General features: G+C 50.9%; 11 protein-coding genes across 11 annotated transcripts; 7 read left to right on the top strand and 4 right to left on the bottom strand.

Annotated features, from left to right (window-relative positions):
- Positions 1-451: 451 nt before the first annotated feature.
- On the top strand, positions 452-778 carry GCG54_00010707 (uncharacterized protein; the record flags this gene model as incomplete). Its single annotated transcript, XM_045410626.1, has 1 exon — positions 452-778. The coding sequence occupies one exon, from the start codon at positions 452-454 to the stop codon at positions 776-778; it is 327 nt and encodes a 108-aa protein (XP_045257717.1).
- A 756-nt stretch (positions 779-1,534) lies between these two features.
- On the top strand, positions 1,535-1,850 carry GCG54_00010708 (uncharacterized protein; the record flags this gene model as incomplete). The annotated part of the gene is made up of 2 exons (XM_045410627.1): positions 1,535-1,573; positions 1,647-1,850. The coding sequence occupies 2 exons, from the start codon at positions 1,535-1,537 to the stop codon at positions 1,848-1,850; spliced, it is 243 nt and encodes an 80-aa protein (XP_045257718.1).
- Positions 1,851-2,216: 366 nt separating this feature from the next.
- Positions 2,217-4,181, top strand: GCG54_00010709 (uncharacterized protein; the record flags this gene model as incomplete). Its single annotated transcript, XM_045410628.1, has 3 exons — positions 2,217-2,397; positions 2,449-3,329; positions 3,390-4,181. 3 exons carry the CDS (start codon positions 2,217-2,219, stop codon positions 4,179-4,181), a joined length of 1,854 nt encoding a protein of 617 aa, XP_045257719.1.
- Positions 4,182-4,512: 331 nt separating this feature from the next.
- Positions 4,513-5,151, bottom strand: GCG54_00010710 (uncharacterized protein; the record flags this gene model as incomplete). Its single annotated transcript, XM_045410629.1, has 2 exons — positions 4,513-5,033; positions 5,091-5,151. 2 exons carry the CDS (start codon positions 5,149-5,151, stop codon positions 4,513-4,515), a joined length of 582 nt encoding a protein of 193 aa, XP_045257720.1.
- A 2,728-nt stretch (positions 5,152-7,879) lies between these two features.
- GCG54_00010711 (Endo-1 4-beta-xylanase A) lies at positions 7,880-8,738 on the top strand (the record flags this gene model as incomplete). Its single annotated transcript, XM_045410630.1, has 4 exons — positions 7,880-8,139; positions 8,194-8,236; positions 8,320-8,523; positions 8,577-8,738. 4 exons carry the CDS (start codon positions 7,880-7,882, stop codon positions 8,736-8,738), a joined length of 669 nt encoding a protein of 222 aa, XP_045257721.1.
- Positions 8,739-9,282: 544 nt separating this feature from the next.
- GCG54_00010712 (uncharacterized protein) lies at positions 9,283-10,875 on the bottom strand (the record flags this gene model as incomplete). Its single annotated transcript, XM_045410631.1, has 4 exons — positions 9,283-9,918; positions 9,974-10,187; positions 10,236-10,555; positions 10,615-10,875. 4 exons carry the CDS (start codon positions 10,873-10,875, stop codon positions 9,283-9,285), a joined length of 1,431 nt encoding a protein of 476 aa, XP_045257722.1.
- Positions 10,876-14,835: 3,960 nt separating this feature from the next.
- Positions 14,836-16,818, top strand: GCG54_00010713 (Bilirubin oxidase; the record flags this gene model as incomplete). Its single annotated transcript, XM_045410632.1, has 4 exons — positions 14,836-15,083; positions 15,140-15,485; positions 15,541-15,927; positions 15,991-16,818. 4 exons carry the CDS (start codon positions 14,836-14,838, stop codon positions 16,816-16,818), a joined length of 1,809 nt encoding a protein of 602 aa, XP_045257723.1.
- A 942-nt stretch (positions 16,819-17,760) lies between these two features.
- On the top strand, positions 17,761-18,745 carry GCG54_00010714 (Endo-beta-1 4-glucanase D; the record flags this gene model as incomplete). The annotated part of the gene is made up of 5 exons (XM_045410633.1): positions 17,761-17,952; positions 18,008-18,137; positions 18,197-18,395; positions 18,452-18,608; positions 18,665-18,745. 5 exons carry the CDS (start codon positions 17,761-17,763, stop codon positions 18,743-18,745), a joined length of 759 nt encoding a protein of 252 aa, XP_045257724.1.
- A 1,158-nt stretch (positions 18,746-19,903) lies between these two features.
- On the bottom strand, positions 19,904-20,417 carry GCG54_00010715 (uncharacterized protein; the record flags this gene model as incomplete). The annotated part of the gene is given in 2 exon segments (XM_045410634.1): positions 19,904-19,962; positions 19,979-20,417. 2 exon segments carry the CDS (start codon positions 20,415-20,417, stop codon positions 19,904-19,906), a joined length of 498 nt encoding a protein of 165 aa, XP_045257725.1.
- A 188-nt stretch (positions 20,418-20,605) lies between these two features.
- On the bottom strand, positions 20,606-21,484 carry GCG54_00010716 (uncharacterized protein; the record flags this gene model as incomplete). The annotated part of the gene is made up of 1 exon (XM_045410635.1): positions 20,606-21,484. One exon carries the CDS (start codon positions 21,482-21,484, stop codon positions 20,606-20,608), a length of 879 nt encoding a protein of 292 aa, XP_045257726.1.
- Positions 21,485-23,808: 2,324 nt separating this feature from the next.
- On the top strand, positions 23,809-24,364 carry GCG54_00010717 (uncharacterized protein; the record flags this gene model as incomplete). The annotated part of the gene is made up of 2 exons (XM_045410636.1): positions 23,809-24,076; positions 24,144-24,364. 2 exons carry the CDS (start codon positions 23,809-23,811, stop codon positions 24,362-24,364), a joined length of 489 nt encoding a protein of 162 aa, XP_045257727.1.
- Between the last annotated feature and the right edge of the window lie 2,820 nt (positions 24,365-27,184).

Consider the following 27,184-nt stretch of genomic DNA (forward strand, 5'->3'; position numbering starts at 1 on the left):
AACAATGGCCCCTGATTTGAAAGCCCCAGTGGTATTCAATCGTGGCAGGAATCGCGCAGCGTGTTCCTCCTGCACATTTGCAGCGCACATGACAGTTCCCGGATAACGAATGCGAGAATCCGTGTCAAAGACGAGGCCTGGTAATTTGACTGGGACTTCCTAGGCTATTTGCAGCTAGATTTAATCAATCAAGACAGACCTGTAATTGGGTTTAGGGGCCGTATCTGATTCATGGCACGTAGATCCGCAACTCTTTTTAATGAACACCTTCAGGTCTTGGTGATGCCACGAGTCAGTGCAAGGAAGGCCCGGTCCGACAGTTAGCAGTACAGCACCATGCTCTCAGAAACCTTTTAAAAGCGAATAGACGCCACGAAAGTGTCACGACCGGTCTGCTACGATTTACGAATTGCGAACCATCTCCACAACAACTGCAACAAGCTTCATCACCATGCAAGGCTTCGGTACTTTGATATTGGCCACCTTGGCCGCAGCCGTCGCTGCCAAGGACTGCGCCTTCTTCTACAACTCGCATGTCGATACCTCTCTGTACGAAGGCATTCCCACTTCCAATGCCATATGGTACTGCGAGAACGATATCGGCGGGAAGATGGCCAGTGACGAATCGAATCTCTCCAACTCTGCTACCAACCCGGACTTACGGTGCGGTATCTGCCGGGGTGCTAGAAGTGGGACGAAGGATTATGACATCCCCGATAAGATTGGCAACTACGCTGTGCGATGCGGCTACTACGCCAAGGGCAAGTGCTCTGCTTGAGGATCAAAGATGGTAAGATATCTCAGTTGAGAATCGGTACAAATGCTGACCGGCTTGCGATCAGATTCAGGATTTTCGTTCAGTCTCACATGAATGCGTTATTTGCGTAATTGTGCCCATAAAGATGGCAGCGTCATTGGATACATCGCGGGCACTTGGACAAGGGCGAATACAGCGGTCACATCAACCAATAATTTGTTACTGTAGTTTCCATAATGCGAACATGTTTTCTTGGGCAGCCAAAATCTACTTAAGCTACTCAAGCATAATTCTGAGCTTAACTTTATTAATTCGTTTTAGTTGACAGCGGATGTGATAGTGAACTTTTAGAGTTGACAGGATGAACTCTGTCCGAGCATTGACTTCCCAGGGATTGCTCGAGCGAACAAGGTTTGGCTGCCATCGCAGCTTCGTCCCAGCATATTCAGTTATTACTACGTACGGCTAGTCATTTCGAGAGGGGGAAAAAGCGACCAAAAGGTCTAGCAATTTCGTTTTGATAAATGCTTTCGCGATGACTGTGGCCTTCGGTGTTGTCCTTCTTCCTTCTAGAAAAGGCCCGTTTAGGAAGGTGTGAACAGCTCTTGTGTGTCGCACGTGCCAGTGCGTCATCACGCTGGACTTCGAAAAAAACACGCGATTTCATGTCTGCAACAACAAGCTGGGAATACTGCTTGCCCTCAACAGCCCTCAACAAGAACCCGATCAATGCTACCACACCTGTTCCTCCTCGTCACGTACTGCACTCTGGCCATCATGGGCGAGAAGTTCATTGTGGAGTTTGGCAGCAGCAAGGTACGCTTTCCCCGCTATCAGAGCCCCGGTGTACCCGCTATCTTGATTGCATACAGCTGACGGTTGCTTCTAGAACGAAGACAGAGAAGAGCTGATCGAGAAACTGACTACCGACGAGAGAACAAAGGTCGTCAAGCGCTTCGACCACGCGATCTTCTCAGGCGTGGTGATCGAGACGGGCAATCACAACCTTGATACTCTCCGGGCACTTCCGAATGTAGGGAATGTCTGGCCATCCAGAAATGAGGGTCTCTTGACCCAGCTCGGGGGCCGCTGATCATGAAAGGCGCTGGAGCAGAGTCGAGCAAGGAATACTAGGCACTTGCCATGGGATCAAGCGTTTATCGCAAGGATTTATTTCGGCAGTGATTCTGCAAGGGCGGCTCTAGGTGATGCGCCCCGGGAGACATTTGGCCTCAGTGCAGGGATGCTGCGTGATGAGTCAAAATAGGCTAGAGTCATCCAAAGCACAACATTCTTTACCTCGTCCATCGAAATAACATGAATACAAATACCAAAATATTGTACAACAAACCTGAAATTTGGGTACTTCCATTCGAAATATTCAAATACTCACATCGTGCCAGCATTTCGGTCGTCCTTCTGACGCTGTTTCACTCTACCACACCTGTTGTCACCCAAGATGAAGAAACAACAGAACATGGAATTGGCCTTCCGGCCCAAGTTCACGACAGCGATACAGGGCATTGACTTAATGTCTCTTCCAACAGAGTGCCTATGCCAGATTTTGGACGAGGTTGTGGAGTACCGCGAAGAGAGTGACACCAACCTCCGGGATGCAGTTCGGCTCATGAGAGTTTGCAGTAAGGCAACCTGAATCTATGAATGACGTGACATAGATCTGACAACTGTAGAACTTTTCGAAACAGAAGTCATGGGGGCAATTTCAAGAACAAGACTATTGAGAAGGATGAGAAAGAACCGCGAAGCCACCATCCTGCATCAAAAGGCTCAACCTACAGCCGGCAGAGCTTCTGCAGACTGCAAACTCACAGAAAACGGTGATGCGAGTGCTTTCTTGGCGCGTTACATCTACCAACAGCCATATCAACACCTGCCGTGGAAGACGAACCTATCGAGCGTCATAAACTCGTTGGCAGATAAACTCATGAAACAGGATGGCATGGATCCTACAGGAAAGCGAAGATTCAGTTACGTACATGACTTGTGTCGCTATGCTGTGCATCCCCAGCCATCGCTAGCAAATATCACGACGCGATACGGAATATGGATGCTGTTTCATCCTTACTTTCAGTCCGCCCTGTTCCCCTCAAAGTCTGCGATCACCAAAGAAACAATCGACAACCTCTTACTCGTGGCCAAAATCTATCTCAAGAGGTCCGACGTCGATAACACGATACTCTCAAAGATTCTCACACAAGGACCAAAAGCTCTGTCTACCTATCAACCCATTACCATAGACGAGTCTTCCGACGAAGCTGAACCAAAGAAATTGACGACGAAGAAGCCTCTACTCGGCTCTCTTCTGGAGGCGGCGATTCGAAGTGGCAACCAGAACCTCGCCGCTCTCCTGGTGAAGTACGAGATCGACGTGTCCCGGGGCAAAAGTTACAAGGCACCAGACGGCAACAAGAAAAAGATTAAAAAGTACTACGATACCTACTTTTGTCGAGTGGCATTCAAGTATGGGGATGTGGAGACATTCGCAGTTCTGCTTGAGTGCTCAGACGGTCGGATGCTGCGAGGAGAGTTCGCGGACTTGCTCATGCAAGTTGTATGCAATCGGCAAATGGAAGCACTGCAAGTTTTGCTGAACTGCCCTTATTCACTGCAGGAGCCTCCTGTACGAGGCCCTGTTTGGGAATGGCGGTATCTGGCGTACGGGTGGCAACATCGAGGAGTAGAAACAGGCTTGGAGGAAGCCATCTCCCATGGTTATGCGCATATATTCGGCATGATCCTAGATTCTGCCCACGCAAACGATCGAACGTACTGGATGTGCAGATGGGAAAAGACTTGCGGCTTACCTTGGCTGTCTGCGGAACGGCCCTATGATGGGAGGTTTCCCATCGAGATCGCGGCCGAGTGCGGGGATGAGTCCAAGTTGAACTCGCTGCTGGTCGGAGGCTCCAGTCCTTACGGGCCTAGTCTGAGGTGCGTCGAGGCCTATGCGAAGAAATCGGACCCTGGCTTGAGCATCACCCATCTCATGCCCATGATATCTGCTGCGAAAAACTGGCATATCGGATCAGCTCTCATTTTGATTAAGGGGGGCTTCGAGTGCAACCAGCAGGAATGGCTACTTGTTATGGGTACGGCGATAACGAGCAGACGAGACATTAAGGGTGCCGACGCTTTCAAGGGGGAAGATGAAGAACGGAAACAGACTATACGACAACGAGACGTGGTATTTTGGCAAAGGTTATTCGATGCTATTGCCATGGGCCTCCATCATCTCGAAGACGACTGTCCGTGGTGTCGAACGTTCCCAGTTTACATGGTCTCTCCCCTTGGGAGAAGTGTAGGAGCTGCGCGAAATTTCATCCGCACTGCTCTTCAGATCAGTGGCCACAAGCAGTTCGAGGCGCGCAGGTTGGATGAGACAAGTGTAATGTTCACGGTGTGAATGAAGTAGTATGTACTACTCATACGTTCGGGAGCTCAGGTCTCTGTTTTGACCTAAACCGTTTTCAATTCTGCAATTCTTTGATTCTTCAATGAGAGATGTACGGTGTCGAATGATATTCAGCATCCCTATGGTAGTTAGCCGAGATCATGATGTAATCATTCAGCGAGCCGGATTAAACCAAAAAGCATGAGTCCATTTTGATTACACGTTTTCGGAGAAAGCATTACTCCAAGGCTACCCGCCCTTATTCATGAGGTCATTTCCACTAACTACATCCAAGTCCCGATGCTCCACCTAGCCGTAAAAGAAAGAACATATCGAAAGTCATCTAGATCATATGAGCAATGTCGGAGACCCAACGCTTGTTCTTCTTCGCAGCCGCGACACCGCACTGGCCAGCAATCGCCGTGGTCTTTCCGTTGACAGCGCACTGTCCCTGGGCGTTGCAAGATCCAGCACCCTTGCCATCGGTGCAAGCCAGACCGGAGAACTGCGCGGCGTTGGCGGGGGGTGCGGTAGCGGCGTTGCCGTTGTTCTTCTTCGCGTTCGCGTTGCCGTTGTTCTTCTTTGCGTTCGCATTGCCGTTGTTCTTCTTCGCGGCCGCGCCGGCGTTCGCGTTGCCATTGTTCTTCTTGGCGGCAGCAGCAGCTCCGGCGTTGTTGTTAGCTGCCTTCTTCGCGTTGGCGTTGGCGTTGCCCTTAGCTGCGGCACCCTTTGCCTTCGCACCGGCGGCCTTGGCGTTCTTCTTCTTCTTGGCTCGGGCCTCGAGATGAGCGGCGTCGTTTGCCACAAAGTCTTCGGCACGGACTTCGATGGGGAGGGCGACGTCGCTAGCATCGACAGTGGGGGCTGTTTTGGGTTGTAAGCCAGGGGAAACATAGGGAAGAGTTCATCAAGTGCACATACCAGAAAGAACGTTGCCAGCCAAGAGGCCGAGAGCAACAAAAGCAGCAGCGGAGAACTTCATGTTGATAGGTTGGTGTGGGTTTTACGAGAGTAAATACTATGAGAGAGTGGACTCCAGGTCGTGTAATGAATGGTCGCTCGATTAAAAAGAGCCGCGCACAGCACGGAAAGAATGTAATAGTAAGAAGTTGAAGGAGTTATCCAGGTAGACGCTCAAAGTGGGAACAGAACCGCAGACTGGGAGACATCGCTCTCTTCTAGGTCTTATATCTTTTCGTCTCTTCATGTCCTCGCAGCCATGGCTGCCACACTCTGAAACTCCGGATGGCGGCGTCACCTGAGCCTCGACACCGGTCAATACAGAACTCTACTAAGGATGAGTTTTTTTGACTCGAGATGACAGCCCTGGAGCCTCATCCTGCTACAGGCACCTGTTCAGATGCCTGATCATCCCGTCACATCATTAGCTCAAACGAGGCTTATTGTGCCGCAGACTAGGATGGCCCCGGATCTACGGCACACGCGAAGCTCGGTTATGTCGGACTGCCTTGACCAGACTCGACCAATCCTGCCACAAAAACTGTCCGCATCGCTGTTTCAAGCTTTAAAGTTAATGCAACACACACTGCAATTGGGCCGTAGATGGGCACACTTTTCCGGGGTCCTGACGCTCAAGCACCCTCTTCAAGCCTCACGGACCCCCGCACTTGGGAGTTTTGCTGCGCATGATTTGAGAGAGGCCTGCCTCTTGACAAGAGGAACTCCACAGGGATGAATGATGGAACCGTCTTTTAAGCTTGCTGCTACCCTTATTGGAATATTTTGATGCTTGTTTTTGGGTGGCCAGGGGATGGAGAAACCGCCCCCCTCTCAAACACGCGAGGTTCTAGGCGAGAGCTGCAGACTTGTTTGTGCCAAGAATGAACGGAAAAATTGGGCTCCCCCAGATGCCATGCATTATTCTCCGACTCCTGGCGGGCCTAGATCAGCCCCATTCTGTGACCATCGGTGCCGCCGGCCACCGAGTTGCCTTCGATCTTTGCCATTTCGTCGAATTTGTCACAGAATGACTCGGGTAACATTGGGGACTGTTTAAGGGGATTCGGGATAAAAATATTAGAAACGCCCACCTCGATAAACGAATCATTCACACCAAACCGGCCTGCTGTTCTTGGTAGCGAGTTTACTCGTCTCAACCTGGACCCCTTTACTGATTTCACCTTGGATCCCTTTACTGAGGCTGATCGTCCAAAGCTGACTTATTGAGACGTCATTAATGCTCTCGAATCAGCTCAAGAATTTCCTCCCAGGCATGCTTAATCATGAAGCTTCTACCAAGCCTTTGAGTCACACGAACAATGTGCACTGCCACAATTTGAATGCTCGCTTTTCCTGTTGGGCTGTCATTATTGCCGACAGCTTCCAGATCGTCGCTCATCAAGCAGCTGGGGGCCTCGCACCCCTGCCAAGATCAACAGTGCTTGTATCAGCTTGCGGCAAGTTTTGCCGTACGATGAGCGCAAGATCGCTGCACGGCGTCAGACGCAGAGCACAGCAATCATCCTTCAAGTGAATTTTGGAGCAAGAATTTGCGACTTGGCTCATGATCTGAAGATCAGCCAGAAATTCTTACATGCTCAGACTGATGCCAATTTCATGGTTCTTCTTTTGCCAATCCCCGGTGGGCGGAACTGTTTGAGACAAAAATAACTAAGAACATGTGACCTGCTCTCTCGAGCCTTGTATACCCAGTAACATCGAATGCACAGGAGACATTTCGTGAGAAATTGCATAACACATATCGCATATTTCCACCGATTCTGCAGCAGAAACGAGGGCCAAGGCTTTGAGGCTAGGCGAGCGACGGGAGAAAAGGTGAAGGGTGAGCCATTTCAAACCCTGGCCAATACGATTGTAACAGATGTCAGCCACGATGCAACAGTTTACCCCTACAACGGCTCCCACCAAGTCTGCTACAGCTTGGGTCGCTTGGATGCTTCGGCAGCATGAAAGCATCCAACTTGGATTTTGGTGCAAGCTGAAGCTTTTGGTTCGTGTTCATTGAAGACTTTTGGAAAATCAGACAACAAATGATCCTCGATTTGTTCCATGCTAACATTGCGCAGTGTGTGAGATTCACCATTGTATATTTGTACGCAACGACATTTCGCCAAAAGACATCAAAATTTAGGCTAAAGTGTACGTGTGTTTCGCCATGTCATTCAAGTCGTTTTTCCCTCGATATTACGCCGGCAGAAAGCCACCATTTAGTTTGAGGCTGAATACAGCAAAGTCTTAAACAAAAGATCTGCGCGATGAATGTTGCCAAGGTAGATTATGCCAAGAGGATCTTTCACCAGGAAATGGAACCTCAATCGCGGGTGACTCGGCACTTTTGAATTCTACCGCTGCAAGGGCGGGACGACATGCAGATCATCATGTTCATTTACCAAATGGGTCAAAGGACTCTTTACCCCAGATTTTCCTGGCTGAGATATCATAGGTCTGAATTTAGCCAGATTTCCACGCTTCAACACCTCCCCTCAATGTAATCAAGAAAATGCCAATTGAACGCGCGTCATCTAAGATCACACTTCGCTGAATTGGATTTATCCATTGTATCTTGCGTGATCACGAGCTTGCGAGTGAAATACCTTCACAATTCGCGGCGCCGAAAACATAACACATTTGTAAATGTATAAGTTGTTGCGCTGATTGAATTCGTGAATCAAAATATCAATCATTACAACCTCTTGCCAATCTCTGTTACGCTCACTCCTGTTCCAGTGATGGTCTCTTTCTCGAACCTCCTTGTGGCCGTTGCGGCTTTCGCCAGCGTCATTGCCAGCCCTACAGGCACTGACCTCGTCAAACGTCAGTCGACGCCGAGCTCGACTGGCTATCACAATGGATACTATTACTCTTGGTGGACCGACGGTGGTTCTCAAGTCACTTACACGAACGGAGCAGGCGGCTCTTACAGTGTCAACTGGGGCGGAGGAGGCGGCAACTTTGTCGGCGGCAAGGGTTGGAACCCTGGTGGCTCTAAGTAAGACGCAACATAACCAGTCTCGAAAGCTGTAGCTAATGCCTCCCGACTTAGGACGATCCAGTACTCAGGAATTTACAACCCCAATGGAAACAGCGTAGGTGCTCATCTTGGTGTCATACCTGAAAGAAACGCAACTAGAATAGAACAATGGCGCGTAACATAGGCTAATGCTTTTAGTATCTTGCTGTGTATGGCTGGACCCAGAACCCGTTGATCGAATACTACATCATCGAATCTTACGGCACGTACAACCCTGCTTCCGGTGCTACGAAGAAGGGTTCTCTGACGAGTGACGGCGGAACCTACGACATCTACGTCAGCACTCGCGTGCAGCAGCCCAGCATTGAAGGCACAGCAACATTCCAGCAATACTGGTCCATTGTGTGTCTTTCCATTCAACAACCTGAAAGTTGTATGCTAACAGCGTCAATTAGCGCACTGAAAAGCGGGTCGGGGGCACTGTGACGACTGGCAATCATTTCGCAGCTTGGGCTTCAGTCGGGTTGAATTTGGGAACTCACAATTACATGATTGTTGCCACGGAAGGATACTACAGCAGCGGTAGCGCCTCAATCACCGTCAATAGCCCCGCTTAAAGTCCATATCATCGAGTCGATGTTAGGATGGCCCCTTATGACAGCACGATGAATTGCCGGATCATCTTCAGTGGAGGCAGCGATTTGTACACAACTTTTCATGTACATAGTTGAATTCTTTGATCTTTTGAACAATGACAAGTTGGCATAAGCCGTACAACGGTGTGGTCCCAGACAGCCCCATTTGAGAGTAAACTTTGAGTAGACAGTGCATCAATTGACATCATCTTGAGTTGAAATTTGCAGGGTACACCTGGTCAATTTGACAGCTACGGGATGGAGAAGCCCGTGTTTCAGGCTTCTCCAACAATAGAGTGTCTAGCCAGAGCATGCGCAGGAACATGTCCAAAGATTGACAATATATGTACAAGAAGTTAATTTCCAAATCCACCATCCACATGTACAAATGAAAGCTGTCTGGGGCGTTGTTGAAATTCGTCCCATATCGGATGTCCGAACTCAAATTTCAGGTGACAGACAATGCATCAAAGTTCCGTCATATCCGTCAGGTGAAGGTTCTGTGAGCTGTCAACCGATTCGCATTTCACTGCGAGTCATTGTTGGCAGCCTCCTCCTGTTTCTTCTCGGCGATCGCGGCAGCTTCTTCCGGAGCCACAAAGACGACCGGATCCGTGGTGTCAACATTCTCAAGCTGAGAAATGGCATCGGCGCGAGCTCTGCCGTACCATCGTCCGATGCTTCCCCGCTTTTCCACCTTCAAGTCGCGGGCCGCGGGACTAGCGGCACAAACAGGAGTCTCGATGAAAACACCCGTCTGAGGGAACGGCTCCAGAGGACCCCAAACGTTACCCGCATCATCGGCGCCGACGCCCTTGGTCAGGAACTCCATCTGGGAGAAGTCATACGAGACGGGGGGAACTCCAGGAACATCCTGTTCTCCGGGTACCCAGACGTTGACAGGCTGCACGTATGTACCGGCGGTGAGGTTGTTCTTGGTGACGCGAGTCTTCGCAACGCCGTCAATCTCGGTAATAACGCGGTACTCTCTGGTGTATCTGAAGAGAATCTCGTTGCGGTATTCAAACTTGTTCTGGGCGTTGCGGCCTCCGCGGAGTCCCATGGAAGCGATGATCCGGTCGGAGGTGGCGCCGGTGCAGGGATCAACATCCATGGCGTAAAGTGAGACAGTGGCCCGGTTGTTTGACACGAAACCGATAAACTGGATCATATCAGCACCGACATGATGTCAAAACGGTTGTCACATGTAAGCTTACTCGAGATTCCGCAATCTCTGCGTTGGGGCTGGGGTTGTCAATTCCCAGAAGCCCAAGCTCCATACGAACATAGACAATATCGCCAAGGGTGTTGATCTGCACGTTCTGAGCAACAATGCTGAATGCAATAACCTCGCTGCCTCGACGGAATCCGGAGAATGTGATGAAGTCGCCAGCTTGGAACGGCGCCATGACCAGAGGGTCGGGAGCAGTGCTGTTCACAGTTAGTTGGCAGCCTTCATAAGCTGGGCGAAGAACTTACAAAGTGCCAGGGCCGGCGAAAGGGCGGTTGGTCAACGGGCAAAGCGGATCAGTTTCGTTCCTAGGGATGCACATGGGGAAGCCCGAGAAAGACGTGATACTGGGGCTCTGATCGTCGGCAGTCATGAGCGGTGCGCCAGTGAAGCCCTTGGAGAAGACAGCGTTGGGATCCGAGATACGCACAGTAGGACCGTTCTGGATCTTGAGACTTCCGTCCGCAAAGTCAACAGATTCGACCCAACCACTGCTCAAGCCTTCAAAAAACTCATAGAGCTGAACTTGTGCAACTCGGGGTTCTCCGTTGATGCTGTTTCCAATAACCTAATACAAGTTGTGGTTAGTCGATCCGTTCTCGATACACGTGTGGGGACTGGACTTACCAAAGTCTCATAGCCAGCGAAGTCGGCCTTGTTGGCGACGAACTCCTTCCAAGGAACCCATGCAGCAGGAAACTGCACAAGAAGGTTTTTGGGAACGTTCATAGTGAAGCCATTGACAACAATGGTGCCGCCGGTGTTGAAAGTGTCATCTGTAGCAATGGCATCTTCGAGAGCGCCCTGAACCCAGATTGGCGACTCTTGAGCCCACACAGGGGTAGAAAAGAGAGCCCAGAGGGCAAGGAACAGCTCAAGATAGTGCATTGGAGGCTAAAGACAAGAGACTGAGGAGCCAAGAGAAGTTGAGGGTGGTGATACCAAAAAGTTCGCGATCTACCACGGGCGTCTTGGCCCATTTATCAAGATTTTGATCACTATGAATGCCATCGCCGTCCGCCCCCCTTTCGCTAAATCTGCATTTACTCTTTCGAGCCATCTCCGAATCATCCATAACTTTGGCTCACGAGATTACTTTCAAGCGAATATCGGTTGTGCGTGACGCCCAAGATTGATCTCGCTTCAACGTTGTTGACCATTGCCAAGGCGAACTATTGTGCTGAGTTGTCTTTGCAAATGGACTGTCTTGGCTCTCAAGGAGGCAGAAGACGTTTCCTCTTAGCAAAGCACATATGCACTCAATGGGACCCTGCAACGTGACGCTGCGCAATAGCCGTTTTGTTCACCGGAAGAGCCGGTGCGGACGCCGGTGAGCAATGAGGACGAGGCCTCCGACCTTCCCCCGAGACCGGTCAACCAAGGCGTGGCTCGGAAAAGCCATTTCGGTTCATCCCTCTATCATAGAACGGTCTAGTCGCCTGTGAAGGCACTGGGGAGACTGCAGATGCCCCATGCCCAACTCCATGTTCGCTAGCCTCCTGGAATCGTGACCCTCTGCCAAGATGGAGATGTATCCAACTTGGGCGAGCCATTTTTGAACGCGCGATGCTCGTGACAACCCGAGCAGAAATTCAACTTGTGGCGCTCCCTTTCTCGCAGTAAACAGTAAGTGTATCGTGAGAATCCCTTGATCGGGCCCCACCCAACGCATCTCAACTGCATGGTGTTGTTACCGGGACCGATTCCGCGCCGCGCGCTACATGTCTATAATTGGTGACCTATGCCGGATTGGTGCTCGGGAGAAAGGGGAGCCGAGTCGTCAAAACCTGCCTGCCCAGGATCTTGATTCAGAAACCCCTGGAGCGGAGTTCATAGCAACCGGGGGAATGCAACCCAGCCTCCTGGGCCGGCTTAGACTGCTGGTCATTGCTGCACGTTGCAACTTGAACGTTGTCACTCGAAAAGTAGGATCGTGGGACGGCAAGAAAGAGGCTCGTAACAGGAGGCTCCTGAACGATCCCTGGTCAGGGATGCATTTTATCATGAAATAGGGAACCCCTCATTGGTGGCGACAGGGATCTCTTGACCTCATTTAGTCGCCTAAACCTTCGTCCCCAGAAGGTATCCAAGCGCAGCCACATGAGTCTCAGCCATACTCTGTCAAAGTTTGCCCACTGCACTTTGGATACAGTTCTGTTACCTAGCCAAGAAGATCAAGTCACGAACTACGGATGAAAGTGAAAGATCATCATCAAACGAGATGTGATCTTTCTCTCAGAATAGACAACAGCGCAGTTGCAAATCATCTCAGTCCGTGCATCTTTTGCTAGACGCTACTCAAACAGATCGGGGTTCGCTCCGGTTCCCCTGTTCACATGCAACAGTCGCAGGTTTTGCCGACAAACAGGATTCTTCGCTAGTCAAAACTTGCCGTTCCTCGAGGTGATGCTACATCTTGGCAATTGCCACCACCACGGTCAAAGAGGTCTGCTCCTCCTCAGTCAAAGACAACTGCTAACATGGATGCCGTATTCGTAGACGGCTTGCATCACGACTCATCACGTTCCAGCCATGACTGATACTTACGCGATATTCCACAACTGCACGTCTGGACAGGATTAGTGGAACCGTGCGTCGTGGGCTCTCCAGGCCATTATTCCGATTCGGGCCCAAACACTATGGAACTCCCCGCGTCGACCCTCCACTTGGAGCCTCCCCGCGTATTTCATGTGGACATCGTTGGACCTGACAAGCCCTTCCCGCCAAGAACTACCGTAAAAATGGGTCAAATGGCTGCCTGCTTTACCACCTTCCTTTCTGAAGGCTTCGCCGCAACCTTCATAGGCACATAGAGTTCGGCTCCGTATGCCACCCGGGGCATTTCGTCCAACAAGCTACGGCTAACGTAGGGTACGGGCCGGATGCGGCGTGATATAGTTGCAGTCAAGATGCATGACAGGACCTAATCTTCACCTGAATGTACACGCTTGGCGGCAAGGAGGCAGGTTTTCACGAGTCGCCACCGGCAGCTGATGCTGTCTAAGCACGTGTCCGCAGAAAACCAGTTGCTTGGTAATTTTTACTTTTGATTCCGTAAGTAGCCAAGTGATGCCAATTCTGCTTCCGTGTAATACCATTTGCTATGGGAGATTGTGTATGCGAGGGACGAAACAAAGCGCATATCGCCGTAAAGCTTTCCATGTTTCGTTCGATCGAGAGCGCAATGATGGCAAAGTTTCGATCTCATCGAAATTCAAAGAAGGCCCCCAAATACCGTTCCTAGCTCGGGCTCGGGTAATAGGGGCTCAACCGAAGCACGTTGGAAAAGCCTTCGTGGCTTGGATGCCCCCTGAACCGTGCGTGGCATTATCCCCTCGACTGTCCACGAAGGAGTCAATACCCTTGACCCCAGTAGAAGACTAATGACTTTTGCAGCGGTCAATATTGCGGGATTTAGTCAGTCTGGGGTTGGCTAGCCGCGCAAACAGTCGGCAAAATCCAAGAACACTAACCAACCACTGGCGAGCAGGCAGCCTCGACGGCACTAGCACGATGTCACCCGGATCGTCCCCATCCCGAAGACCACACAACTTCACGTTAAGATCGATGGTTCATCGTCTCTTTAGAGTGCTTATCAGCATGGTACTCATGGAGGTGCGGGTAGGTTAGTCAAAGGTTGGACTTGTCTTGGCAAGACTCAGGACTAGGTAGAGGCTGGAGACCATGCCCACCCTTATTGGGCTGTATTAATCGCAAAAGAGAAAGCCTTGAGCCTCGGCCTGGGACTCGTATGGATACGAGTGCAACATCGAATCATGTGATTCAACGAAGGTCTCTCCAACGACATGTATCCACATCTTTTGCGTGATATTAGCTGCATGCCGTGACCGTGCTGCAGCATGGCGCGTGTTGCTTCGTTGCTTTGGGTGACAGACGATTCGTGACGAAGTTGCAAATGTTACAACAAGCAATCCTTAAATTTCTCCAGAATTGTCGTAGTCGATCTACAGTGCTAAGTGCAGAGTCGTAAGTGAAGTGACCGTGGTATGGCTAGTTCAATAACACGGTACACCAACTATCCACAAAACATATTTGCGAGTAGTCGCAACATGGAAATCGCTGAGCCCCTAAGAATTCTCCCACTACTCGAATACCATTGTGCCCTTACTGACGTCTTTGACTTTAAGGTTCCATTTACCAAGACCATCATCTCGTTAACCGCGGGTGTTCTGTGCCATCGCTGCAAGGGAAGCTTCTTGGCAAGGGGCACTCATCCTACATGCCGGAGTCAGCCATGTCTGGTGCTGGTATAACAAGACTTACAAGAAATACCAATGTGGCTAGCATCTCGTACCGCAGAAAAAGGAAACCCGGACAGACCGCCATACTGGTGGATCTTACTGTCACATTGCAAAGCTATGACAGAAGTTTGTGCTGCCATGTCGACTCCATCTCGACCGGAACGGCGGCCCAGATTCCTACGAGATTGAGGGATTTCGAAGAATCATGCGACAAATCTGCAAGAGCAGACAGCAGTCACGGCGGCTATTGATTTCCTATCAGAGCATGGAGCGCGAGCAAAGTGTGGGATGAAGCACATGTCAAGTGGAGAGGCTGGAGGGGGAACGGACGATATCGGATCTCAACTGCAACTTGATGATTAGTATGCGTCTGAGGGTTGTCTTTTCCGCCGGCTTACAAGATATTAGCATGCTTTTCCGTCGCCGGACAACGAAGTGAAGTCAGCCATCATGATATAAGGCTATGGACATCTCCTCTGGAGATCTACTGAGAACCAAGCCACAAAACATCAGACATCAGTCTTCTGAACAACTTCAAACATCAGCATCAGATTTTGTCAGTCTGAGTGGTCAAGCGGTCATCATCATGCGTTATCAACTCGCTATCGCAGCTCTCCAAGCTGCCGTCTCTTTCAGTTCTGTAAAGGCGCAGAACTCTTCCTTCAGCGAAACACACGTCTCGGAGATTCCAGAGTCAGAGGTCGTTGCTCTTGCTCAGATTGTTGAAGATGACCCTGGAGATGTCTTCACTCTTCAAAAAGACTGGTTGAGTCCAGAGTATGCTTTGATCTATAAAGTTGCTCTTCCTATTCCTCCGGTAAAGGAGCCGACCAAGTAAGGACAATCTACGAAGCGCTAGTTTAGTGACGATATATCTAAGACGAGAATAGGAAAGTCATAAGTCCTGTCACTGGAAAGGAGATCTGGTACTATGAGCTGGAGATCAAGCCTTTCAGTCACCAGGTGTACCCCAACCTCCGTCCTGCCACTCTTGTTGGCTACGACGGGATGTCTCCTGGCCCCACTCTGATCATCCCCCGTGGCACCGAGTCTGTGGTTCGTTTCATCAACAACGCTGCTTACGAGAACTCTGTTCATCTCCATGGATCCTACTCCCGCGCCGCTTTCGATGGCTGGGCGGAGGATATTACCAATCCCGGAGAGTACAAGGATTACTACTACCCCAACCAGCAGTCAGCCAGAACGCTGTGGTATCATGATCACGCAATGCACTTGGTGAGTCATTAAGCACGCTTCCCAAAGGATACCATACTGACTCTTGACAACCAAGACCGCTGAAAACGCATACATGGGTCAAGCTGGAGCTTATCTCATTAGCGATCCGGCCGAGGACGCTTTGAACTTGCCTACTGGCTATGGCGTTTATGACATCCCTTTGGTTCTCACTTCCAAGCAGTATAACGATGACGGAACACTGTTCTCGACCGTTGGGGAGAAGGACAGCTTGTGGGGTGATGTGATTCACGTCAATGGTCAGCCCTGGCCATTCCTGAACGTCGAACCCCGCAAGTATAGATTCCGCCTCTTGGACGCTTCCGTCTCTCGTGCATTTGCTCTTTACCTCGTCAACTCCAATGCGCCCAACGGCAAGCTGCCTTTCCAGGTCATTGCAGCTGATGGTGGCCTCTTGACCAAGCCTGTACAGGTCTCCGATCTGGTGAGTAAATTTAGTTTATGTGTTTAGCTCTCGTGGTTTCAGTACAGAACTGACCTGTTGCAGTACGTGTCTGGTGCTGAGCGGTACGAAATTATCATCGACTTTTCCAAGTACGCTGGACAACAGCTTGAGATCCGAAACTTCCCCAAGGCCGGCGGTGTCGGAGTTGAGGATGACTACTTGAACACCGACAAGGTTATGAAGTTCATCGTCGGCACCACCACCTCCTCCCCCGACACATCCAGCGTCCCGGAGACTCTTCGAACTGTCCCATTCCCAACCTCAACCGGAAACGCTATCAACCACCACTTCAGATTCCACCGCACCAATGGCGAATGGCGTATCAACGGTGTCGGATTCGCTGACGTCGAGAACCGCATGCTCGCCAATGTTCCTCGAGGCACCGTTGAGATCTGGGAGCTGGAGAACAGCTCTGATGGATGGTCCCACCCTATTCATGTCCATCTGGTCGACTTCAAGGTCATTGCCAGAGATGGTGACCGTGGTGTCATGCCCTACGAGGCAGAGGGTCTTAAGGATGTTGTATGGCTCGGCCGCGGCGAGTCTGTCCTCGTCGAGGCTCACTATGCGCCCTGGGACGGAGTCTACATGTTCCACTGCCACAACCTGATTCACGAGGACCAAGACATGATGGCGGCATTTAACGTCACCACTCTTCCTGACTGGGGCTACAACGAGACCACTTTCATTGACCCCATGGAAGATCGCTGGAGGGCTAAGCCTTACGTCATGGCTGATTTGCGCACCCGCGCTGGCCCCTTTTCCGACAGCGCCATTGAGGAGTCGATCCAGTTTATGGCCAACACTGAGGCATACAGCAAGGTTGATGAAGTCAACGACGCTCTTGAGCAGTACTGGTCATCTCACTGATTGATGCAGCCGCTGGCTGTTATCCATGAATCAACATGATAGTTTGTTTTCTTTTCTTGTCCACATTTTTTCATCAGCGATCGCACCAAGTACATGCATGGACGAATGCTTTTCCTTCTTGTTTATAGTCTCGTTATCATTAGTATCAATGTCAGTTTGCCTATGTATACAAAATTTTGAATTGATTCTGGAGTGCCTTTGTGACCGTCGGCGCCAGATGCTCCCCCGGCAGTTCTTGAGATGTCAAAAGTGATGTTATTCTGAAGTCTTTTCCTGTCCGGTGGGATGGGAGAAATGTCTCCACTCAAGCCCCTGGATCAATCTGAGGACAGGGTGTGGTCCGCCAACCTGATGCAAGCACGGTCAAACCCTGCCAAGAACTCCAGTCTCCTTAATAAGCTTCAGACTCTCCTAACCATATCGAGGTGCCTGCCAACACCCTAAGTAATTAAGCTCACACCGTTATCTGACTCTTCACCAATCTCAGTCTTGGAAACATTTGGGTTGTGGAAGATCTGCGCTGGGTGGATATACTTGCAGGGTCGCAGAGGTGCTGTTTTGGGGAAATCCCACCAATCTTGGCCAGGCCCGGAACACAGCCCGAGAGGCCCATCGTTTATATCGAACAGAGCCACTGCCAGTCAGCGACGAGAGCGGATATGAATGCCAAGAGATGGCCAATTGCAGAAGTGGACGTGTGATCAAGTGGAACGAAAAAGGCGTGAACTCGGACTATGGACAAGAACGAAATGGGCAAGGAACGGTGCTTGCAACGTGCCAAGACATCGCAGGGGAGTCCACCAACCAGGAGAAATTCTGCGCTGTCCGAGAATTATAAAAGATGTGGTGAAGAACGACATCAAGAGTTGTTGATAGTTCTTCAGAGCAGGGTCCTCATTTGTTTTGGATTGTTTTCGTTCTTTTCAAAAACCACACTTCAAGATGAAGGTTACTTCGGCAACTGCTGTTTCCGCGCTGGTCGCGACCGCGTCGGCCCACGGATTCGTCCAGCAGATCATGCTCGGCGAGAACCTCGTCAACACCTGGAACCCTTACAAAGATCCGTCGAAGAAGGTCGAGAAAATCACCCGCAAGTTCAAAGACAATGGCCCAGTCACCGATGGGCTCTTCGAGGTATGCACAAACTACCCGCTTGTACTGTACCAACGCTGACTCGTCAACTGCATAGACCGACGCCATCACCTGCAACATCGGAAGCGACAAGAACAACGTCCCCGCCACTGAGACTGCCAACGTCGCTGCTGGAAGCACTGTCAAGTTCATGTGGACTGAGTGGAAGAGCGATCACCCCGGCCCGAGTAAGTCGTGGACGCCGTCCGACTCCGATGGAGGGTTGAAAATGCTAACAAACGGGAAGTTATGACATACCTTGCCAGCTGTGGTGGCAAGTGCAGCGAGTTTGACGGCAGCACCGGCAATGTCTGGGTCAAGATTGACCAGTCTGGTTACGATGCCAAGGAGGCCATTCCCTGGGCTAGCAAGAGGCTTCCAGAGAACAACAGCACCTACACTGTCAAGTTGCCCTCCAAGATTGCTCCTGGGGAGTACATCCTTCGGTAAGTGTAGCCTCGGCCTCTGCGACCAAACAATCTTTTAACTTGGGTTCTCATAGACACGAGATTCTCGGCCTGCAACGCACGAACACGGACGGAAAATTGGCGCAATTCTACCCGGGCTGCCACCAGATCACTGTTACTGGGGACGGAACGACCAAGCTCCCCGAAGGCATCGCGCTTCCTGGAGCGTACAAGGCTGATGATACCAAGTCGGTGAGTAACTCCAACCTATGTGGAATCCCCAAGCATGTCAACTGACAACTCTCTAGATCTTTCTCGACTACCGCAAGGTTACCGAGTACACTCCTCCTGGTGGGCCTGTTTGGGGTGATGATGGATGGGCCCAGTAGGCAAAGATCTTAGCTCTAAGGTCTCCGTGTTGCGTATATTCAGCATGTAAATACTTGGCATCTTGCTACCTTGTAAATAAATTCGTAAACTTGGCTGCTGCCAAGATTTCCTGCAACGCGTTCCCAGAATTTCAGCATGTTAGTGCACGTCATAGTGAACATTGCATATGACTTATATGAAGTTTTGATGATCATTATGTTTGCTTGTAAAGCACCAAATGCCTTCGTGTCGAAGCCTTGAAAGTAACCAAAGTTATGCTCCTCAATTACTACTAAAGCTCAGGTCCCCAATCTCGTAACAGATCGTACAAGAGAAGACGCTTGCAAACCGCGGAAGACAACACGGGTGACGTACATCAATGAAATCGACCCTATATCCAAGCTTGTGTTGCGAATGAAGGTCAGATACTCGCTGCCAAGCGGTGAGGATCTCTTCGCTGAGGCTGATTCTCGAAGTCGCCATCACAGTCAGTCTCGTGTCAGTTCTCCTAACCTCGTAGCGAAAGAGGAATGACGTTGGTTTATGCCTATCGACATCCGGACACCATACCTCCATGATCCTAGGCTTTGGCATCTGACAAGCAGCTCTTGCCGCTCTCACAAGCAAAAAGTCCAGGTTGTCTTTGCCGCGGTAGGTGGTCAAGCACAAGTGGACGAGATTTGGCCAGTGTGCGTGATTAAGGCCGCCTAGACCATGCATCATAGTCTCGTGGCACTTGAAAAATTGCACAGCATCGGCGACGTTCGATATCGTGAAATTTCGGAGCCGGTAACTCGCCAAAACTGCGACGGAGACCAGACTTTTTGGGGCTTTTCTCGGACGCATACTCCAACCAAAAAATGGTGCTTCCCATAAGGATAAGTCCTGCACAGTCGAGGATATATAGACCGATCTGAAGAGGGTCGATATCGCTAAGTCGCATGAGTTGAAATCGCCCTCGGGCTCGTCTGGCGCAAACAAGCCGTCTGCCCATACTGGCTGGTAGTTCACATCTCTCAAACAAGGCATGCTGGCCAAGAGCATTGCCACCGCTGATGGAGACAATTTTCGATGGGATCGCTGGTTCATAGAGAAGCGCGTGATGATTGGCACGGAGGGAATAGATGCCGACGGGGAGTTGGAGTGGATGTCAAGGAGGGTTCCTAGTAAGCGTTGCTTTAATGCTTGGTATTGAATCCTGGTGACGTAGGCCCCGGTGTTTCGATGAAGGTCGTAACTGGGTGAGCTAGCACTCAACTCAAATGTGAGGCCTTGAGCTGAGGCACCATCTTTCCATTCAGACAGGACCGAGAAGAGGTTGAGTATGGCGTCAGAGAATGCCTTTATGTCAGCCTTTCTTGTATCTTCATCCTCGAACTCGTAGTTCTCTTTTTGGGAGTACCGCGCCAAATGCACATGAAGAGAAATCTTTCTGACAAACTTCTGTCGACCATTCACGACCACATTCTCGAACTGCCGCATATCTGGGCGGGGAGTCTGGAGGCTCAGAGACTCGAAAAGGTCTGGCTCAAAGAACCGTTGCCATTCCCGCGCAACGTGGGCCCAGGCGGAAAATCTTTGGTCTGTGCCGGCTTGCTGTCGAAGATCTTCCAGGATTTGATGCCGTAACTCACATGGAAGAGTTTGGAGTCCCCATGTGTGCTGCGCCGAGTGCGACTTTCGGCACGCCATGTCCGATGCGATTGAGGCTTGGTAAGTCCAACTTACTGTAAGGTAGGCAACAACAGGTGATAGGATTAAGTAAAGTGAATTCTCTCGTGCAAACGAAAACTAGGAATAAATCATTCGGTTGGAACAGTAATTTTTAAATGTTGCAGATGGACAAAAAGGTCGACCATAAATGCTGCAACCTTGCCCGTCTATGTAGCTGACCGTGTATGCACCTTCGTGGTCACATCCGAAGTTCTCTCTAAAAAGTCTTCAATTCGGTCCCACATCGCAACTGGGTTGGTGTACATGACAAAATGACCACTCTTGGGAATCTCCGCTAGTTCAACGCCGGCTTTGGCAATGGCGGGTAGATACGACAACGTTGCGTGCTGCACCCCAAACATGAACATCCTGGGGCACGCCAGGCCCATGAAGATCCCAAGCAAATCTCCGTTGTCCGAATACTCCACCATGCTCTCAAACGTAGGACGTATAGCCTCAGTTCTGACCTTGGCCCTGAACGCAGCGGCGTAGACTCCGTTGCCGAAGAAGGCAGACTGCCGCGTGCGCTCGATGAATTCCGCGACGAACATCTCGGCATCTTCCGCCGGAAAGTCGAGGATCTGTCTGCTCAGGAAGCAATCTTCGGGAGCGAGGTTGCCCTTGATATTGGTGAAGCTCAGTACCGAGCCTGGGTTCCGCTGGGCGAGGAGTAAGGCCGTTAGGCCCCCCATGGAATGGCCGACGAGGTGGTATTTCTTGATGCCATGGGTCTTCAAGACTGCTTCAGCGACGGCGACGAGGAAGGGCATCGATAGCGCAGAGTAGTCCGCGATGGTAGAGGAGCCGCTCCCTGGTGCATCGTATGCAATGATTGGGTACTTGGAGAGTGACGGGTGGAGGTTGATGTCTGTGTAATCTTCCTTGGTGCTGCCGAAGCCATGAAGGAAGAGAATTGGTGCGGCAGGACCATCACGGCGTACGGCAGAGACTGAGATAGCAGTGCCGTTGACGGTGAGCGGGATCTGTTCCCAAACGAGATTTTGGCTCGGCTGAGCGTCGTTGCTTCGTGCGGGTGTAGTGGCCATTGTCAGAACGAGCTGGATGACGATTGGTTGAATGGAATAGAATGCTGATCTGATTATCTACGAACTCAATATTCCGTCAGAATCAAAAACCTTTAAAGGCCAGCCGCTCCGGGAGAATTCTGTAAGTCGCCGTCTTGCTTCCCGTCCGGCCGACAGTTCGTCGGCGCCGTGTTTGACTCGGGAGGTCCGCCGATGTGGGACCACTAGCGAGGATGGGTGCCGAAGGGCTCGGTCATCGTGGGATTTGGCCGTCGGCAATGCTTCATTTTGACCGAGCAGACGCTCATCAAAGCCGTGATCCCATTTCGTACCTATTGGATGCAGGCCTTCTTTCCAGTGTTTCTCATGGTCATACAGAATTGCGATCTATCGGCATCAGCTTCCATAAGATGGCGCAGCATTCACCTTTTCACGAAGCCTGGCTTTTCGATTGTCGGCCTGCATCGTACATCAAACCCTGAACCGATCCTTCTCGCTCATTTCGTAGGAGGCTGAGTCGCTAGTGTCTCCCATTCAAACGAACCCAGAGGCAGTGAGACTGCGCCGTAAGAGCTACCACTACGAAAACACTCATTTGCTTCACCTGAGTTCACCGCACAGGTAGCCGTTCCAAACCGTTTGGCGAAATGACTTCAGCCCAGGCTGCCGCGTCAGTGGTACAGATGCTCCCAGCTTTGCCCCAAGCTCTGCTAAGGCGCTGCCAAAAACCGGACCGCCTTGGCTCGAGCTTCAGAGCGAACCATCAGCAAAGCTCAGTAATGCAGACGACACAAGGGATCTTCGATGCGCCCGATAGCTGTCAGGAAAAGAGCTTGCCAACTTTACTGGTATTTGACATTCAACGGCCGGCCGTTCGGCAGACTTTCAAACAACGCACACCCTGGATGTCGGAATGGAAACATCGGCCCGCGTGGGATCTGTAACATTCAGCCACGAACCCCTGAATATCAGGGGCAGACCCTCTGCAGTGCCGGTCACTTGGACGGGGGAATTGATGAGCAAACGAAGCTTGATTACAGTATCCAGCTGCCCTCATCGCTTCCGTCAGCTCTCCGCGTCAATGGACACGGTCCAGCCTTTTTGCAATGGTCAGACGGCGCCCACTGTCAGAGATGGGAGACAACAATGATGGGCGAGGCGTGGAGATTGGAGATTGGAGAGACCCGGTCATCCCACGCGAACCCTTGCCAAGGGCGGCTCAGCGGGGGCCACGTCAGGGGTCTATCACTAAAATAAGAGTCTGACATCAGGGTGAAAGGGGAGAAGATGCGCACGTTGGACGGGGCCCCTATTCCTCGGGTTCCGGGCGGTGGTTGTTCGATTGAAAGTCTAGAATCTGTGCGACGACAGTGGTGCATCCCATCTCTTCAGACGGCTGTCATCCGAACAGCACGGGAAGATGCAGTGAGTGCGCATTCTGCAACGAACGCATTTGCTATTGGGTGTTTCGTGAATCGTGCTTGCACCATGAACAGTTCGCTTTCGCCAACGAACGTTGCGGTTCAAGGCTAATTGCCGCCGCATGAAGTCGTTCTCAACCTGTAACTCAACATCGCCATCACAGCCCGTGTAATCCAAACAGTGCCCTGAGATTGGCTCGCAGCATCCCCAAGTGGCCCTCTCCAGAGCCGTATCCGCCAAGGATGGACCGCGCGGCATCGAGGCAGTGTCGACGACGAAGGAAAAAGACTGGAGCTTCCAAGCTGCTGATCGCACAACACCGCTGGCAGCAGTCAGCAGAGGCCAAGCCCAAGTCGCACTCGCCATCGGCTGGGCCCAGTCAGTCGTATTTGCCAGGTGCATTTCCTAGATCCTTGGCTCGGGCGCACCCTGGTGAACCACCGTCTCGTATTTCTCTGGGCGGCGGTTTCCTTGCGTCTTCGTTTCGGCGATTGAGTTGAATGTGGCTGGGCTCAAAAGGTAAGAGATAGGTGACGGGAGCCAGAGATTGCCAGCAATAGCGACCTCGTTTCTGGTTTATTACTCCCCCGTACCCGCCGCCGTCGTCTCATTGCCGATTTCTTCTTTCCCAGTTTTCCCCTCGATTCGACCACCACGAATAAGATTGATACCCGCAAGCACCACTTTTTGCCCTGCTCGCCTTCCAAGTCGTGTGTAATTGCTCTCTTGGTTCCATTTCGTTATCCCGTCGTGCCATCCCGCGAATCTCGCCCACGTGTTGTCCACCTACACCAACGCCAATCCTGACCTCGACCCCAAGACGACATCGTTGATCACCGCACTGAACAACGAAAGATCACCTCGATCATCGATAGCCGATTCCAGAACCAACAAACCAAACATCCAGACCAACACCCGCCAAGATGAAGTACACCGTCGCGCTCAGCATCTTCACCGGCCTCGTCGCCGCGCAGTCCGCCACCACAACCGCCGCTTCGTCCAGCTCAACAGACCTCGCAGGTCTCGTCGCCCAGCTTCCCTCATGCGCAACCAGCTGTCTCACCAAAGCCGCCACGACCATTGGATGCTCCGCGACCGACTTTACATGTCTCTGCAACAGCAAGGACACTCTTACGTCCAGCTTGACGACCTGCATCCTCACTGCCGGATGTTCCACCACTGAGATTGCCAGTAAGTCTTCTTTCCCAAAACCATTTAGATATCAAGAATAAAGCATGGCTAACTGGATGATTTACAGCCGCCGCCAAGGTCGCCCCGCAAATCTGCAGCTACGTCGAAGCCAACCCCGACTCCTCCGCCATCGCCTCCGCCTCGAACCTCCTCAGCGGTGCTCTCGCGACTGCGACCGCAACCGCTAGCTCCGCGTCCCCGGCCAGCGCCACAACCGCCGCCGCCGTGCGTCCGGAGATGGGCTTCGGCATGATCGGCGCCGCCATGCTCGGTGCCGCGATGCTTTAAACGGCGGAAAGTGCAAACAACATTGGGTTTAACATGGGTCGCTGGCGTTTTGGGACTGATTGCAACCACTGGGGCACGGGTCATCGGTTGCATTTGACTTTAGACGGGCGCGAAGCCCTCGTAGACGTCCTCTTCATGACTCTTGAGCTCTGGGGTTTGACGAGGTTTTGGGCAATTGGTAGCACCGCTTTAGGTCGCTGTTCTCTTCGAAGTTCTTCACGCGGGAGTGCGTTGGCGCGCCGCACTACACATACCCTTGCTAGCATCAAATTACAGATTTTATTGGTGTTGTCTTCATGCATTGAAATTTCCATTCCAAACTTCCGCATTAAAAAAATGAAAGATGGCTAGTTAATCTCTTTCAAATTCAGAAGGTACTCGCAGGGCCATATTGCTGCTTAGACTACCAGGCGCCTTGAGTCGCATTATTCAGACGAGCAATCACTGCTGGGTGAATAGAGCAAAAATCATCCACGTCCAAAAGATTAGGGAGAACTGATTATACCTTACGGCGCGATCATCAGACGGGTTCGCCGCCTCTTCAAATTGATATAGGCAAAAATACACGGCCGTTCTCCCTCTCTCTGCCACAGAAGCTGAAGGGATCTGACCACCTAATGCCAGGTCTCACAGGATGTATGATTATAACAATCGATGGTGTAGCGTCAAATTGACGACTCGGCAGCTTGTTTGATGAAGTAACTGGCCTCGAACAAGATCCAGTACCCAACAGCCGCGTCAAAAATCGAGTCAACGCCTTCATTACAATGCATCACTCTGGATAGCAGCCTGCATCTCCGTCTCTATAAAATACCAGGATACAAGATAGCAACCGCAACTGAAGGCCAGAGATATGCTGAAACACACCGCCGTGACCATCTCGGGGCCCCACGCCACCGCCCGCGCTGCTTCTGCATAAACGGCGATGCACATGCTGACAATAACAAACACAATACTATTTCCCAGCAGCATGGTGGGTGTCTGCCACGCAAAAGATTTCCAAAATAACTGCGGCTTGACAATCGACGAAGACGATGTCAATGGTTCTGGTAAGACTATATGCTGAACGATATTGGCGAAACGGGGATGTATACTCGCCCTACTCAATGCTACCATTTGCTGGGTTGCGACGCCAAGTCCTACGAGTGAGTGCAGGAGAGAACATAGCAAACACACTTTTGCGGTGTATGGCGGAACAGGAAACCAGTTCCATGAGAGAAGACCAGCTGAAAGAGATGCAACGAGGGCGCTCTACCCGATGACTTAAGCAACGCAATTATTGACATGATAAGTTCGGGGAAACTCACTCCAATAAGTACATTCGAGATTTCGTCTTGCTTCGATTGAACGAAACGCCTTATTAAAGTCGTCTTTTCATCATCTGAGGCAGCAGCAATAGTAGCAGCAAGAACATTCGCGACATTCTGAGCATTTCCAGATGGTGACCAAGCCATGCGAATGTACTTCGTCGTGTACCAAAGTGTCTTGAAAGGAGTCAGAATGAGGTGGCTTGGTTTTGAATATATCACTATGATTGGGCAGTCTTACCTGTTTGGTGAAGTCAGTAGCGCGAGCAATAAGTCCGATCATTGTAGGTTATCGATGTAAACTACGTGAGCTATCAATGGCGATCTTACGTTGAATAATACGCAGAGGTGGAGGAGGCAATGTAAAGCCGTAAGCGAAGCGCCGGAAGATCTTCATTAATACTCTGTAGTGAGGCGCCCAAACACAGGTGTGATTCAGTTGCGTCAATTTGGTTTGACGTCTGGTTGCGAAGTTTGTTCAGCCGCAGCCTGCCAAGCAACGCTTGCGCTTTGTATAGAACAGGCTGGCACTGTGCTACCGCCCAGGGATGGAAAATGCAACTTGTATTGGCTGATAATGATTATGCCGTCAGATATCTTGCATAAGCCACCGTAAGTTCGGTCGAGCTGAGGCTCTGCAGCTGCACGGCGGCAGCGCATTGGTCGCTACCCATCATGTGGCCAAATATTAATCAGGTGCTGCACAAGATGTTATGAATTACATATCATGTCTTAACTGCAGCTTCTAGGTCTTGTGCTTCTGCCTGAATTTCGGGTCTCGTGACGCAAGCCACCAAATGCCCACGAGGCCTGAAATTACAATACAACGCTCTGTATATATTGACACTACTGCCTCCGTTGTCTTTTCGCCTTTTGTTTCATGCCACCCATATATACTGTGAGTTGTCCAAGAGATCCGGAAGTCACACAACTTTTATAGCCGGATCACACACCTTGCTCCTTCGCTTCACGTATCTGGAGAGAGCATTTGGACCTAGAGAGACTACGGTATGCGTAATGCATTATCGTTGAATCCGTTTAACAACTCAAGCTAAGAAACGTGAAAGATTTCGACGCAATAGTCTAATCAAACTGAAACCGAATCATGAACGACAGAGATGTAGCTCGTGGTCTCAGAGCGATCCACTTGCTGGTCACCCCGGCCGGAACACCAGGTCTGAGCGGATCCCAGGATACTCGGCCTGGCAACGCAATCCCCCTTCCATCATATGCACAGCACTGGGGAATCAGTGTTGGCGCCACGTCCGATGCGGATGGGGGAACCTATTTTGAGCTGTATCGACCGAATGGTGGAATAGGCATTCTGACGCGTTCCGGACAGCAACGTGCTAAAGAAGAGGCAAAGAATTCCGACAACCTGCTGTATCAAGATACGGAGGTTGCCACATCAAAGACAAATGAAGAGATTCTAGCTATCGGTAATTGGGCGCTCCACACATCCTTCTCTTCATTGAGTAACTTACTAAACTGATATTTCAGCAAATGAGCTATG

The sequence above is a fragment of the Colletotrichum gloeosporioides genome (assembly GCF_011800055.1).
Source record: "Colletotrichum gloeosporioides strain Lc1 chromosome Unknown consensus_93, whole genome shotgun sequence".
NCBI classification, from domain to species: domain Eukaryota; kingdom Fungi; phylum Ascomycota; class Sordariomycetes; order Glomerellales; family Glomerellaceae; genus Colletotrichum; species Colletotrichum gloeosporioides.